At 30.8% G+C, this 15,253-nt stretch overlaps 1 protein-coding gene across 3 annotated transcripts; it reads left to right on the top strand.

The window, feature by feature from the left end:
- Nucleotides 1–1,738: 1,738 nt before the first annotated feature.
- LOC139862771 (uncharacterized) lies at nt 1,739–6,262 on the top strand. Of its 3 annotated transcripts, XM_071851401.1 has the most exons (4): nt 1,739–1,963; nt 2,109–2,206; nt 4,545–4,823; nt 5,313–6,262. In XM_071851401.1, exons 3-4 carry the CDS (start codon nt 4,554–4,556, stop codon nt 5,982–5,984), a joined length of 942 nt encoding a protein of 313 aa, XP_071707502.1. In that variant the 5' UTR covers nt 1,739–1,963; nt 2,109–2,206; nt 4,545–4,553; the 3' UTR covers nt 5,985–6,262. The 3 variants fall into 3 exon arrangements, with proteins under 3 accessions (XP_071707502.1, XP_071707501.1, XP_071707504.1); XM_071851400.1 differs by lacking the exon at nt 2,109–2,206; XM_071851403.1 differs by lacking the exons at nt 1,739–1,963; nt 2,109–2,206 and adding an exon at nt 4,087–4,239.
- Nucleotides 6,263–15,253: the final 8,991 nt, after the last annotated feature.

The following is a 15,253-nucleotide window of genomic DNA, read 5'->3' as shown; positions in this document are numbered from 1 at the left end:
AGTACAGCCGAATTGGTTGGGATTATCACTTCTACTCTTATTGTGTAAAGAAGGAATAGTCCAATCTTATATATGTAGCTTATGATATGTGAAGAAAAAAACAATTGATGAAATTCAAATATCTTTAATATTTTTGGGAACGGAAAATAACTCTAATTATATGGTTATATCATATATCCCATTTTTATTACAGTTATGTATTCGTTTATTTATTTATTTTTTTGCTAAAAATAACGAGACTATAAATTGAGTTTATTCATCTAAAATGAAAAGACTAACAAGAATACAACTAAAATAAAAAGGCTCGATAGCAGTAAATAAGCGTTAACAACAAATATGAGCTACCACTAACTAAAGTGAGCTTTACCATCCACATAACCACGGGGAAAACAAGAAATCCTGATAAACTCGGGCAAGCTAACCAAACGCAAACAACAACAGACTAAACTAACAATGGAAGCAAACATACTAAATAAAAAAATTACGGACAACCGTTCACTATATTACTCGGTTACTTCAAAAATTAAAGTTCGGAGTACATTTTTTGTTTATGTTAAAAGAAAAAAAAAAAAGAACCCTATACTTCAAGGAGGTGCAAATGCAATGGATTAATAATTGGGGTGAAATGTGGGGTGTCGGTGAATGGCAAGCATCGCGGGACCCGATCCATGAAGTGGGGGCATTGCATGTGATTATGGACCCACTCCTTTTAGTTGGTAACGTAATTAATCCCTTCACATTTACTCCTCCTTTTTCTTTATATTTACTTTTTAATTTAATAATATTTATGAGTAATTCTACACTTCGAATATGTTTACAAAATATCATATATATATATATATATATATATATATATATATATATATATATATATATATATATATATATATATATATATATATATATATATATATATGGAGAAAGAAATAAGGAGGGAAAAAAATAAAATATGATTGGTGGATTTAGATATTCATATTAATTTATATGTTTTTATTTGTAAAATTTTTGTAACCATATGATTTCTCTTCATATATATATATATATATATATATATATATATATATAATTTCCTTTACATTTACACGTGTGTTTGTTGAACATATATACATGTAATATAATTAAATATTTAATATGTAATTTGTAGTTTTAGACATTTGTTTTTCAATAATATGAACATTAAATTAATTATAAATTATTATTTGTACATTTAACTTGTTATATTTAATTGAATAAAAATTACGGAAAATCTAATTTAAAGATTTTGCAATTTTTACCTTTTGTAGTTTCGCTTCGTTTAAGCTAGCTCATATATGTATAAATAATATATTAATATTATTAATTAATTCATTAGTTAAAATTAGGGAGATGATTCTTACACACCACTTTTTGATCAATTTACGCTTTTGTCTCATAAAATTATAATTATACCATTAAACTTATATTATTATTCTAAATATAATTAAGGGTATAATAGGTAATTAAGTGTACATGAATTAAAAAGTAATGTGTGAGCTTTAAAATTAGGAGAGTGATATGTAAACATACACAATTAAATATACTTTATAGGAGTTTTATTATATCATAAAAAATAATTGTGTGAGCTTTGATTGTGTACGTGTAAAAAATAATTGTGCCACATATCATCCCTTAAAATTAATATACGGGAGTTTTATTATATTATCACCTACACTTGCACCACATGGTCCCATGCACCATCCCTTTGCCCTATTCTTATTCTCGTTACTATCATAAAAACTCCATTTGCAGCTTCCCCCTTTTTTTTCCTTTGCCCTAATTATTTTACCACCACCTCTCTACCCTTTCCATTTTATCCTAAAACCTTACAAACACAAACCTATACATACCAATTTTATATATCTATCTATCTAATCAAGTTTATGTTTGTTTGACCTAATTAAGTGTCTCAAATTCGATGGTCAGGGGATTCACCATGGAATCACAGGTCAGCTTTCTTTCAGCTGTCGTCATTTTGTTTCTAATTTAGAAATATATCAAATTAGGTTTTATATGTATCGATTTTTGTGCGAAAATAGTATGAAATGTGGGGGATGAAAGTAGGTGCTGTTTTGTTGTGTTTATGGTTCTAGGGTTTTGCTTTTCGTGCTTTTTGGGGCAAGTTTGATGAGCGGTACGACGTCGTTTTTGCTTTCTAAAGCGGAAACTGGAAATTACTGTTACGGAAAACGTACACATTTGTGTAATGTATTTTTATATTTTATTTTATAATTACATATTTACCCCTCATCTTATATTGTTACTTAACATGTGTATTGTGTTGACAATGTCTAGGGTGTTCATTCGGTTGGCTTATGATTTACGTGGTTTATTCGGTTTGGTTTATTCGGTTTTCAAAAATATTTTTGAGAACCAATAACCAAATCAAATTTGACAAAACCAAACCAATCCAATCAAATAAGATATCGGTTTACATGGTTTGGTTTCGGTTTAACCAATTTAAAACTTATTGACAAAAAAGTGTGTAGTTTTATATCTTTTTGAGAAAAACAAACATATTTTATTGAGTAAACTATAAGTATACAATATTGATTAAACTATAAGTATAGGCTGGTTCAATTTTATAGCATATGAATATGGATAAAATAAATGAAATATTTAACATTTAATATATTTATCATTGATAGTAGTATATTTCGGTTTTTCGGTTTGAAACCAAATGTTTATTTTACAAACCTAATCCAAACCGTAAACCGTTAATATTTTTCGGGTGAAACCAATAAACCAAACCAAAACCAAATAAGCCAACCCACTTTAACCAAATCGATTTGGATCGGTCGGTTTCATGGGTGAAACCGTTTAATGCACACCCCTATGTCAACCCATCCAACCGCACCCGGAGCTGGTGAAACACCATCCCAATAAACCCCTCCAGCATGTATGGAACGAGAATCGAACCTGCATAGTTATTGTTACTATCTTTACATGCGTGGGGTCAAGGATCATTGGGCCGGGTACCGTTGGACCATAGGTCCGTTGGTACCCCTGATCTTATATGGTGATGATTCCGTGAGGTGTAGACATGTTTTTTTTAAGAAAAAAATCTTTGTTACGGAGTATAAAATTTAAAAAATCTCGGACATGAATATTAGATTAAATTAAAAATTAATGGAATTATTACGTAGATACGTACAAATAATGGAAGTAAATAATTTAATTTTGTTTTTTAAATTTTGTATCTGTCATAATTAAGGTACAATTGACTGCCAAGTGGGTCTTTATGTAACAGTAAAATAAAATAATTCTTTCGCATGCACAAAAATATCATAACGACATCTTAATATTAATGACATTTAATTTACTAATTAATAACTCATAAAATAAAAAACTCAATATATTGTTGATATTGATATTGATTTGAAAGTCACTGGGTTGACTTTTTACTTCATATGATAGAAATTGTACTTTTTTTAGTTATGAGATCATGGAGTTCATTATCTCCCATGACACATTCTGCTTGCACGAACTTATGAGAAAGGTCCAATCTTTTGTCAAATTCTTAATCTTTTTAATCTTCAAAGTAATTTAATTGTATGTAGGTATTTTTGGTTTTTTCACTTCATGAAAGTACATGGGATTTAAATGTGGTTATATGAAAACAATAAGTAACAATTCTTATATATTTAAATGTGTTATGACCGATTTCGATCCGTCATTGTAATGGCTTTTCGTTATATTTCATCATTTTGATGAAGTTAACGGCTATTCTTATATATATATATATATATATATATATATATATATATATATATATATATATATATTCTCCTTTTTTTTTGCCAAAAAAAAAAAAAACAATAAGTAACAATTATGACAAGTGTGCAATTTCCAACAGGCAATGCACACTTTATTATGCAAATAGTAGAAACTTTAACTTTTTTTGTGATGGTATTACACATGGGAGGCCAGAGCAACCTGATTTTTTTTTTTATTAACTTGTTTCGGGGCACAAGGTTTTCAAGGGATACAGACACAATTGGAGATTTGAGAAACATGGAAAATAGTAAAACACAACTTAAGCAGCTAAGGCAAAGCATAATAGGCAAAAAACAACTTATATTTTTCGTTAGGGCCTAGCATTCTAGCAAGGCCTAAAAGGCCTTTTTTTATGTAACTTATATTATTCGTTAGGGCCTAAAGACCTTTTTTAAATAACTTATATTTTTTGTTAGGGCCTAATGGTCCTTTTTCACCTCGTTCTAGGTACTTAAATTCTCGGACATGGTATAACACTCTTTATAAGTCAATGAAATTTATAGTAAATTGTTATTGTTATTTCGACATAAAAGTATGTTACATTCATATTATGTGTACTTATCCCAATTCATCGAATTGAGTTTTGTTGTGTTGTTTATCCCAATTCAAAAATGTGAAAACTGGTCACCAATAAATAACAAGTTATGCCTTATTGTGTCTTTATGCATTTATTATAGCCATAAAATCTTGACTTTTTTTCTTATCTTGATGGTATTCTGTAAAATAGTACTGATCATTACTTTTCCTTACAGGATAAGAGAATGTGCAAGACTGAATCTGTATTTCCCGCTGTGACCACCGTTGATTACAATCATCGTGCGTACGATGAGGATTGTTTCGGCGATATTCTCAATATGTTTGATTTTCCAATGGAGAGTTTAGAAGGGGATGGATTTACTGAAGATTGGGCCTCTAATCTTGGTCCTATACCCTCTGAGGTCTTCAAGGAGCTTATGCCATCGGGCCCACAAACTAGTGTTGGCAATAATTTTAGCTCCTCTGCAGATTTGTCCTTTGAGTACCCTGTGCTAGTAAGTATCAACCTTGGTTATGTACTAACTTAAGGTGCGTTTGATAAAACTGAATGATTAAGCGCTGAATGGTTCATAATCAGAACCATTCAAAGGTTCTGAATGACCTATTCGATAATCATTTGGAGTGAACAATGTGAATGATATAAAATTACCTTATCAACTAATTTTCCATTAATAGAAAAAACATTATAGTTGTTTAATAAGTGTTCTAGATATGATCTAAAGATGTTACAAAAAAATAGTGATTAATGGTTAAGTCAGCTTTGAATGGTTCAACACCGAATGTTGAACCATTCAACCCCATATGTCATTCAGAAGGTCAAAAACAAATGCGTTAAATGATGAATGGTTCAGCTTAGCGTTGAACCATTTCAATTAAGAGGTAATCAAACGCGGCCTTAATAAGTTTGGAATATTATTGCAATAAGAGAAGGTGATTTGCATCTAATGATCAAAATCCTGATGGGCTCCTTTCTTTTTTTGCAGAATAACAGATCTTCTCAACTAAAATATCAGCTAAATCGTGATGAAGAATTCTATCAAATCGGTAGGATTTCTCAATTAAAACAGCACCCAACTTTTGTCGAAGAGAAAGTAATCTATCCTTCTCAAACAAGCCCAAACTCAGTTCTTGAAAGTCGCAGTTCCAGCTTGAACAATAATAATAATAATAATAATAATAATAATAATAATAGTAGTAGTATTAGTATTAGTATTAGTACTAATAATAGCAATAACAATAACAATAATAATAGTAATAAAGGTCTCTCCTTTGGAATGGAAATCTTAATTCCTGCAAGAAGTCGAAGCAAACGTAAAAGACCGGCAACCAATCCGTGGTTGCGGTTGCCTATCGTAATGCTTACTAACAAGGATAAAAAGGGGCGGAAACCACCTTTGGTTCCCGTTTTCATGGAAACTAAAAAATCGGATGCTACAGGGATGAAGAAATGTGCACATTGTGAAATAACTAAAACCCCACAATGGAGGGAGGGTCCAATGGGCCCAAAATCACTTTGCAATGCTTGTGGGGTCCGGTACCGGTCCGGCCGTCTCTACCCTGAGTACCGTCCAGCTGCAAGTCCAACTTTTGTTCCGGCTCTGCACTCGAATTCGCACAGGAAGGTGATAGAGATGAGGCAGAAGGCAGTTAAGTAAACATTATCCAGAAGAAAACAGGTAAGAGGGCTTTTTTAGTATGTTCTGTTTTATTTTGAAATTTTGATTTATATAAGGATAATATATAATGTTTATGTACAAAGATGAAAGGACCCATTTGGGGCTTAGTAGTATTATTTAGGTCTTAAATCTAGCATATGTTTGAAGGTGAAGTAGGTTACAATTTTGAGTTGGTTAGGAGTATTAGTTCATGTGAGATGTAAAGTATTATTGTTTCATGTTCATTTGACTATTGACATTTGTGTTCTTTTCTGTTGGTAGACTTTTTTCAAATATCACAATTGCTCTTCATTGAATTTTGATTTTGTGTTATATTTATATGAAAGATTAAGATGTTGTGTTTGACCTCTGCTATGAGAAAACGAAATCAACGGCTTGAGCCGGGGGACCATAAAGACACTTATGTTAGCCATCCTCTTAGTGTAAAAAGGCAGTTGTTGTCTGTTGGCATGATATCTAATACGATCTTTGTATCGCGTACTTATGGTTAACAAAGCGACATTGCTGTTTCAGGCTTGCAGTTGCTATGTTTATCTTAACAAGTTCATTGTATGGTTTTGTTGGTTATACATGACTAATTCTTATTAATTATATAGACTTGACAATTGACATAGTACATTTAAGATTGAACAATAATCTGAGTGTGATTGAACCAATAAAAAACTCCAAAGAAAGTGGAACATGTTTTTAAAGCAGCCTTAAAATAATTCTTTTATTAGAAATTAAACATTAAATTGTTGTAAATTTAGTAGTTAAATATGGATGGTAATTAGTCAAATATGGATAGTAAAATTTGTACTATATATATGTGCATAATGTAAGTTACAAAAACACACATATACAACATATACATTACACCTCTCTTCAACCTCTTTCTCTCCTATATCTTCTACAACACATCTCTCTTTTATTGGTTTTTTCAATTTAAATATATTGAACCAGGTCACTAAAGGTAGTTATAAGTCTACTGAAATATAACACGTTATCAGCACGAAGTACTCCGTATAATCAAGGTTTATCTAAGCAAGCACACGTCACTAATCAAGGTAAGAAATTATCTAACTTTTATTAACTTCACTAACATTTATATTTATGTTATTTAAGTTATATATGGTCGGTTATACCGCCTGAATTATATTTCTGTAATCTAACTTTTATTAACTTCACTAACATTTATATTTATGTTATTTAAGTTATATATGGTCGGTTATACCGCCTGAATTATATTTCTGTAATCTAACTTTCATTAACTTCACTAACATTTATATTTATGTTATTTACGTTATATATGGTCGGTTATACCGCATGAATTGTATTTTCTGTAATCTAACTCTTATTAACTTCACTAACATTTATATTTATGTTAATAAGACCTCATGATTGTACGCAACACGTCATTTGACAACACGGTACTTTATGTACGCAACACGTCATTTGACAACACGGTACCATGGGTCGAGATTAATTCCGATCAATACGAATACGATGGGGTCTTTATATGTTATCTAACATTTATGATTACTTATGCAATTAATCATTATTTATTTCATGCATATTAATGTTTATTCTTAAAAGTAAATCTTAAAAGTTAAAATAAAAAAAAGTAGTTTGTATTTTTATTAAAAGTAAATCTTAAAAGTTAAAATAAGAAAAAGTAGTTTGTATTTTTATTAAAAGTAAATCTTAAAAGTTAAAATAAGAAAAAATAGTTTGTATTTTTATTAAAAGTAAATCTTAAAAGTTAAAATAAGAAAAAAAATCTTGTCCTTTATATTACTCATACGCGTTTTGATATAGTGACTTTATTCGTTAACGTCAACTAACGACGTTACAACGGTCATATATACATAACGGTTGTTAACGTCAACTGACGACGTTACAACAACTATATTTTTCAAATATAAAATAAACATCTCCGTTTTCACATTTTCACAAATCAATCTTCATTTTTCAGATTACTACTCTCAAAAAGTTTTTGTAAAAATGATTTACACAAGGATGATTTTTCCTATTGTATTGGTCATATTAACTATCATCATTGTTGCTAATATACCACCGGGTGAACATATATTCTATCCTGCCCTTGTGGTTTTATTATTTGTAATCATACCATTATTCTGTTGTTTGCTACTTATGAATTTAAAATGATTCTAATTTCATTTTATTATTTGTCTATGAATAGAAGTTGATTATGATTATGATTTATGTTATTCATCTTTTTGATAATAGAAAATGTCGAATTTGAAAAGGCTTAAATTTGCTCATTTAGAACAAGTGGGAACAACTACTTAACATTGGTTATGAATGTAGAAAAACATCTCGAATCAAACGGTATTTTAGAAATCCTGAATGAAAATAACAATTATTCCGAACAAGAGAAAGCAATAGTAAGTATTTTTCTTAGCAAACATATTGACGAGTCCTTAGAATCTACATATTATATGATCGAAAATCCAAGTGTATTATGGAAAATACTCAAAGATAGATACGATATTAATTATCAAAAAAAAAAAAAAATAATAATAATAACGGTGATCCATGAAAGAATAAAATTAAAGATATTAGTAGACGCTTTTATAAGAATTCCGGAGATTCTTATTAATGATCTGGTAACGTGGATCATCAGTCTAGTATTTCTTGAATACATGAACATCTTGTTTAGCTCTACAAATAAGTCCCAAAAGAAAAGAAAACGAGAGTGAATCTGTTGACAAATCTTGATTAAATTAACCCTGAGCTACCTTGAGACTTGAATGGTTTGAATTTTCTAAGATGCCTAGTTTTTTTTATGTATCACTCATAAATAAATGGTTTTAGACCATAACGCATATGTTTTATTAAGTGTTATCTTTTATGTACTTCAGATTATAACTTGTTTGCAGGTAATATAATTTGATTATCTTGCTGAAATATAACTCATTATTTGCTTATCTTATTTGAAGTTTTAGTATGAATCCTGCAGAAATACAACATCAATTAAATGGTAAAGACCTATGTATTGCAGATAGTAGTAACATACACACTATGATCAAATCTAAGAAATATTTCATTGATTTAAATCAAATGAAGGAATTATAAATACTATATCAGCTCTTGCAAACTTGATATAAGAAACGAAAAAGGCAAAATTTCATATTACCAAATGGTACGAATTTTTTTGGTAAACAATGTCTTGTTTTCTCCCAAATCAAAGAGAAATTTGTTAAGTTTCTCTGATATATATCATAATGGATATGATTATCAGTCAATGATAATCGAAAATGAGAAATATCTATGTAGCACCGAAAAGCGCATAGGATTAAAAGCGCATATGATAAAAAGCGCATATAATGAAAAGCGCAGCGCATATGATGAAAAGCGCAGCGCATATGATAAAAAGCGCATATGATGAAAAGCGCATCGCATATAATTAAAAGCGCATATAATGAAAAGTGCATATGACGAAAAGCGCATCATATATGATTAAAAGCGCATATGGTGAAAATGATATATGATGAAAATCACATATGATGATTAATGAAAATCACATATGGTGATTAATGAAAAGCACATATAGTGATTAATGAAAAGCACATATAGTGATTAACGAAAAACACATATGGTGATTAATGAAAATCACATATGGCGATTAATGAAAAGCACATTGAGAAATAATCACCAATGTTTCTTGAAAGAATTCAAGGGTATATATATGGACCAATTCATCCATCATGTGGACCATTTTTCTAATAGACGCATCTAACGCATGGTCTCATGTTTGTGTGTTATCAAGCCATAATATGGCATTTGCAAAGTTTATTGCACAAATTATTAAATTAAGAACACATTATTCTGATTACACCATTAAAAGGATGAGACTTGATAATGCTGGTGAGTTAACATCTCAAGCTTTTAATGATTATTATATGTTTACAAGGATTGTTGTTGAACATCCAGTTGCTCATGTGCATACACAAAATTGGTTTAGCTGAATCAATAGATAAACGCTTACAGCTAATAACTAGACAATTAGAAATGAGTACAAAACTCTCAATATTTATATGGGGACATGTAAATTTACACGATGTGACATTAATTCGCATTAAATCAAGTGCAAGTTATAAATATTCTCCATTACCAACTTAATTTTGGTGGAGACCAAATATTTTCCATCTTAGAACATTTAGTTGTGCAGTGTATTTTTAATTGAACAACCACAACAAATGGTTCCTCAAAGAAGGATTGAAATATATGTTAGATATGAAACATCTTCAATCATAAGATATATTGAACCCATGACGGGTGATGTTTTTACAGCAAGTTTTGTCGATTGTCACTTTAATGAAACATTGTTCCCTATATTAGGGGGAGAAATGAAATATAAATAAAATGATGTTTCATGGTGTGAACATCAATTAAGGAATATTGATCATCGCACAAAAGAATGCGAAAAGAAAGTTCAAATATAATGCATATGCAAGAACTTGCAAATTAATTACTTTATGCATTTAAAGATACAAAAAATAAGTGACTAAATCATATATACCAGCAGTAAATGCTTCAGCTAGAATTGAAATTACAAAAGCTGGCAATAATGTCACTCATGAGTCTTTGCTACGGCAGAAACGTGGGAGACCAATTGGTTTCAAAGATAAAAATCCTCGAAAAAGAAAATCAGCTGATAATGAGGTAAAAGAAAGTGTTCAACAAGAACCACAAATCAATACTCCTTCTGCAGAGGATATTGATAAATGTAAATACATAAATTGCAATAAATTATGCAATATTATGAAACTGAAATGAAATGAAAAATCTTGATGAGATATTTTCATATAATGTTACAATGACATCATGAATAAAGATGATGATCTGGAACCAAAATCTGTCATTGAATATCAAAATAGACGTGATTGAACTCAACGGAAAGGAGCAATACGAGCTGAATTAGAATCGCTCAATAAAAGAAAAGTTTTTGGATCAATCGTTATCACTTTTAAAGATGTGAAACAATGGGATACAAATGAATTTTTATCCGAAAAGAAATGTGCAAATGAAGTTACAAGGCAAAACTAGACTTGTAACTCAAGATTTCTCACAAAGACCAGAAATGAATTAGGAGAAAAACTTATCCTCCTATAATGAATATAATTACTTATTAGATACTTAATCAACCTGGTAGTTATTTAAATGCATCTCATGGATGTTGTTACTACTTATCTGTATGGATCACTTAATAGTGATATATATATATGAATATACCTGAAGGGTTAAGGTATCATAAGCATCTAATGCAAAACCCAAGGGAATATATTCTATTAAATCACAAAGATTTCTAAATGGGTTTATACAATCGGGACGTATGTGGTATAATTGATTAAATTACTACTTGATAAGAAAAGGGTCTACATATAAACTTATTTGCACGTGTGTTTTATAAAAACAATGTTCGGATATGTGATCATAGCTGTTTATATCAATTATCTTAAATAAAGAAATCTATGAAGCCATTCAACTTCTAAAGAAATATTTTAAAATAAAAAAAAATCAAGTATTACGTTGATTTACATATTGAGCATATAACTAATGACTTACTTATACATCAAACAACTTATACCGAAAAGATTTTAAAATATTTTAATATGGACAAGACAAAAACCATTAAGTACTCATATGGTTGTTAGATCTTAATATTGATACTAATCCATTTCATCCTCTAGAAGATCATGAAGATCTTCTTAGTTCAGAAGTTCCATATTTTAGTGCAATTGGGGCTCTTATGTATCTTACAAATTATACAAGATCTGACATTTCTTTTGCAGTTAATTTGTTGACAAGGTTCAGCTCAGCCCCTACCAAAAGACATTGGAATGAGATCAAACAAATAGTTTGATACCTTCGGGGAACTACTGATTTATAATTATTTTATTCTAACAACTCGAAACAAGATTTGTTTGGTTATACAGATGCAGATTATTTATCTGATCCACATAAAGCTAAATCTCAAACTGGATATGTATTCCTAAATGGAGGCACCGCAATATCATGACGTTCTCAAAACAAACACTTGTTGCAACATCATCAAATCTTGCCGAAGTGATTGCATTACATGAAGCTACTCGGGAATGATTTTAGTTAAGATCAATGATACAAATCATTATTGATTCTTGTGGACTAGAACGCTATAAAAGCCCAACAACTATCTATGAAGATAATACAGCTTACATAGTACAAATGAAAGAAGAGTATAAAAAATGACAGAACAAAACATAAATGCTGACGAGGCGCTAAAGCTATAAACGGTCTTAACGGTCATAAGTTTGATGGAAAAGAATGGTATATTGGTAAGGCTCAGAAAAAGACTGAAAGGGAATAGGAATTGAAACAACAGTTTGAGCAAACCATGAAGGAGACTGTAGACAAATCACAAGGGTCAAACTTGTACATAAAAGATTTAGATGATACAGTTTCAGATGAAAACCTCAGATTCTTCTCATATACTCAAGATCTCGTAAAAGACAACCAGATTAAAATGAGATACGTTCAATCAACAACTCTGCTGATCTTTATACCAAAGCACTGTCAATCGCTGTTTTCAAAACATACGTTCACAATATTGGCATGAGGCAAGTTCAAAAGATGTGACGACTCAGTGTTGTCTACTTGAGGGGGAGTCAACTCTATGCTGCACTCTTTTTCCCTTAGCTAAAGTTTTATCCCACTGAGTTTTCTTTAGCAAGGTTTTTAACGAGGCAGTATTAATTACTCTTTAAAAAAAAATTACCATCCAAGGGGGAGTGTTGTAAATTTAGTAGTTAAATATGGATGGTAATTAGTCAAATATGGATAGTAAAATTTGTACTATATATATGTGCATAATGTAAGTTACAAAAACACACATATACAACATATACATTACACCTCTCTTCAACCTCTTTCTCTCCTATATCTTCTACAACACATCTCTCTTTTATTGGTTTTTTCAATTTGAATATATTGAACCAGGCCACTAAAGGTAGTTATAAGCCTACTGAAATATAACATAAATTTAATTTTCAATCGATGAAGCCACATAAGTAACACACCTAAGTTATTCACATTCCCATGAGTATAAATAGATTTCTACAATACAACACTAAGCGATAATAATACAATAAAGATTAAACGGTTGGTCTTGTGGTATAGGGGTGAACCCGATACCCTTAATAAGGGTGGTGAATGGTGATATATCCACTCATAAAATTGATAGATATACTCAAAATACCTGTAATACCCTTAATGATGCATTGGACAATTTTTTATGTTAGAAATAATTTGAGGGTATTGTTGGAAGATAGTGTAATAGTGTAAAATTATTGTGGATCTATCAAAAAGAAATTTGGAAATATCACTGCCTTTAATATAAATATAAATAAATATAAATAATAAACCTAATAAGACGATGCAATTTGGTAGATGGGCCTAAACAATTTTTTAAAGAGAAATTAATCAAAAAACCCTTTTCTCTTTAAAATTGCTTTGTACTCGTTAGTTTTTTGGGAAAAAAAAAAAATGGTTTATTGTGAAAATGCCCTCACAATAGGAAATATATTTTTGCGAATTGCGTATGGCCTTTGCGATTTATGAATGGTTTGAATTTCTCGTGCAACATTCATTCTAAACTCCAACGGTTATAATGCAATACTCTGGGCCGATCTTGTTCCTTCTTTTGGGCTAAGCTTTATCCTTGTACCGCGCAGGAATTATATTCTTTATCATGGGCCTTTCGGCCTTATTATCTGGGCCACTATCATGATCTCAGTTGGATTGTCATATGCCCATCTTGTAAGGGTGATAATTGATTGATGATGTAACTGGGAGTGCTCATGAAATGATAAAATCGCCACGTTCATACCATTTATCAAATACAGTACTTCATAGTTATGTTTTGCTAAGGAGCGTTGCTATAACTTTAATCATGTACTTTTCACGTTATGAAGCGGATAACAAAATAATGTCTAGGAAACAACCATGGAGACTCATAGATGATGTACAGTGTACTTGAACCATTATTAATGGTGCCGGCGTGATGGGTGTGATGAGAGGTTTTCATGGGATATAGTGCTGATGTAGCAATTGAGATAGAGTGATAGGTTTGCAGTGGTGATGGGGTGTGGTGATGAAGTTGTGATACGGGTTTGGGTCCCATTTTTCTAATTTGTGAAGAGGTTTTTCATAACAATTTGTTTATTTTAATTGATCCAAAATTTGTGATTGGTTGATATATGTTTCAGGCTCAAAAAAGCTTCTAGTGGTGGAATGCATAACGCCAAAAAATAATTTGTGCATCACAGTGGTGGATTTAGAATTTGTGATCACTGGTGTCCTCGGTTAAAACTTCACAAAATTTTATACTAGATGGCTAATTTCAATGGTGTTACACACAAAAGTTTACACTATCTACCGGTATTACTAATTAAAAACTTAAAATTTATTTCCACTACATCGCGTATTGCATTAGTGTCCAATGTAATCACTGGACATACATGATCAGGGGCGAAGATGGTATGGGGCGGGCGCCCCCGGTGGAATTTTTTTTTCAGTGTAAAAATTTTGGGTTTTTCGACTTTGCCCCCGGTGGAATTTTTTTTTTGCCCCCAAACCTACATATTTTGCCCCAAAACCTTCAAATTTTGCCCCAAATTCTCCAACTTTTGCCCCAAAATTTTCAAATTTTGCCCCAAAATCTCCAACTTTTGCCCAAAAATCTTCAAATTTTGTCCAAAAAAATTGTTACGGTTAAATTTTTTTTTTTTTGCCCCGGTGAAAAAAATCCTAGTTTCGCCTCTGTACATGATACACTACATCCGCCCCTGGTGCATTAAGTTGTTTTACTAGTGTGATAACTAGCGTGATGGTATTATTTAATTACTCCATCACGATACCTACTGTTAATGGGTCTTATGACACCCTAAATTAGATCGGCCATCATGAATCTTAACCATCATTTGAAGTTCTTAAAGTAATAAATTTATGAGAAATATAGTCTTAAAGATATCAATTGTCGCACTTTACTTTCAGCTTGTCACCTCAGCCAATTATATGTCCATTCTGAGAGATTTGTAAACTCATATTTCTCTATTATCTTCACATCTGCTCTTTGTATTTTAGATTTGTGTTTCCAGTTGAAGTAATGTGTTGAAATTGTGTCATGTATAACATCGATAACAGTTTGCAGCTATTACCCAAACCTAGTAATCCTTTGTCACAACGATTCTTGCAATAGTTCACGT

This window comes from Rutidosis leptorrhynchoides, chromosome 8 (genome assembly GCF_046630445.1).
Source record: "Rutidosis leptorrhynchoides isolate AG116_Rl617_1_P2 chromosome 8, CSIRO_AGI_Rlap_v1, whole genome shotgun sequence".
Classification (NCBI taxonomy): domain Eukaryota; kingdom Viridiplantae; phylum Streptophyta; class Magnoliopsida; order Asterales; family Asteraceae; genus Rutidosis; species Rutidosis leptorrhynchoides.
This window is presented reverse-complemented; position numbering and strand designations above follow the sequence as displayed.

Excerpts from the sequence above, each read along its gene's own strand:
- LOC139862771 (XM_071851400.1), top strand. The coding sequence starts at position 1,934 with ATGGTCAGGGGATTCACCATGGAATCACAG. Across the intron at positions 1,964-4,544 it reads GATTCACCATGGAATCACAG|GATAAGAGAATGTGCAAGAC; the intron begins GTCAGCTTTCTT and ends TTTTCCTTACAG. Across the intron at positions 4,824-5,312 it reads CCTTTGAGTACCCTGTGCTA|AATAACAGATCTTCTCAACT; the intron begins GTAAGTATCAAC and ends CTTTTTTTGCAG.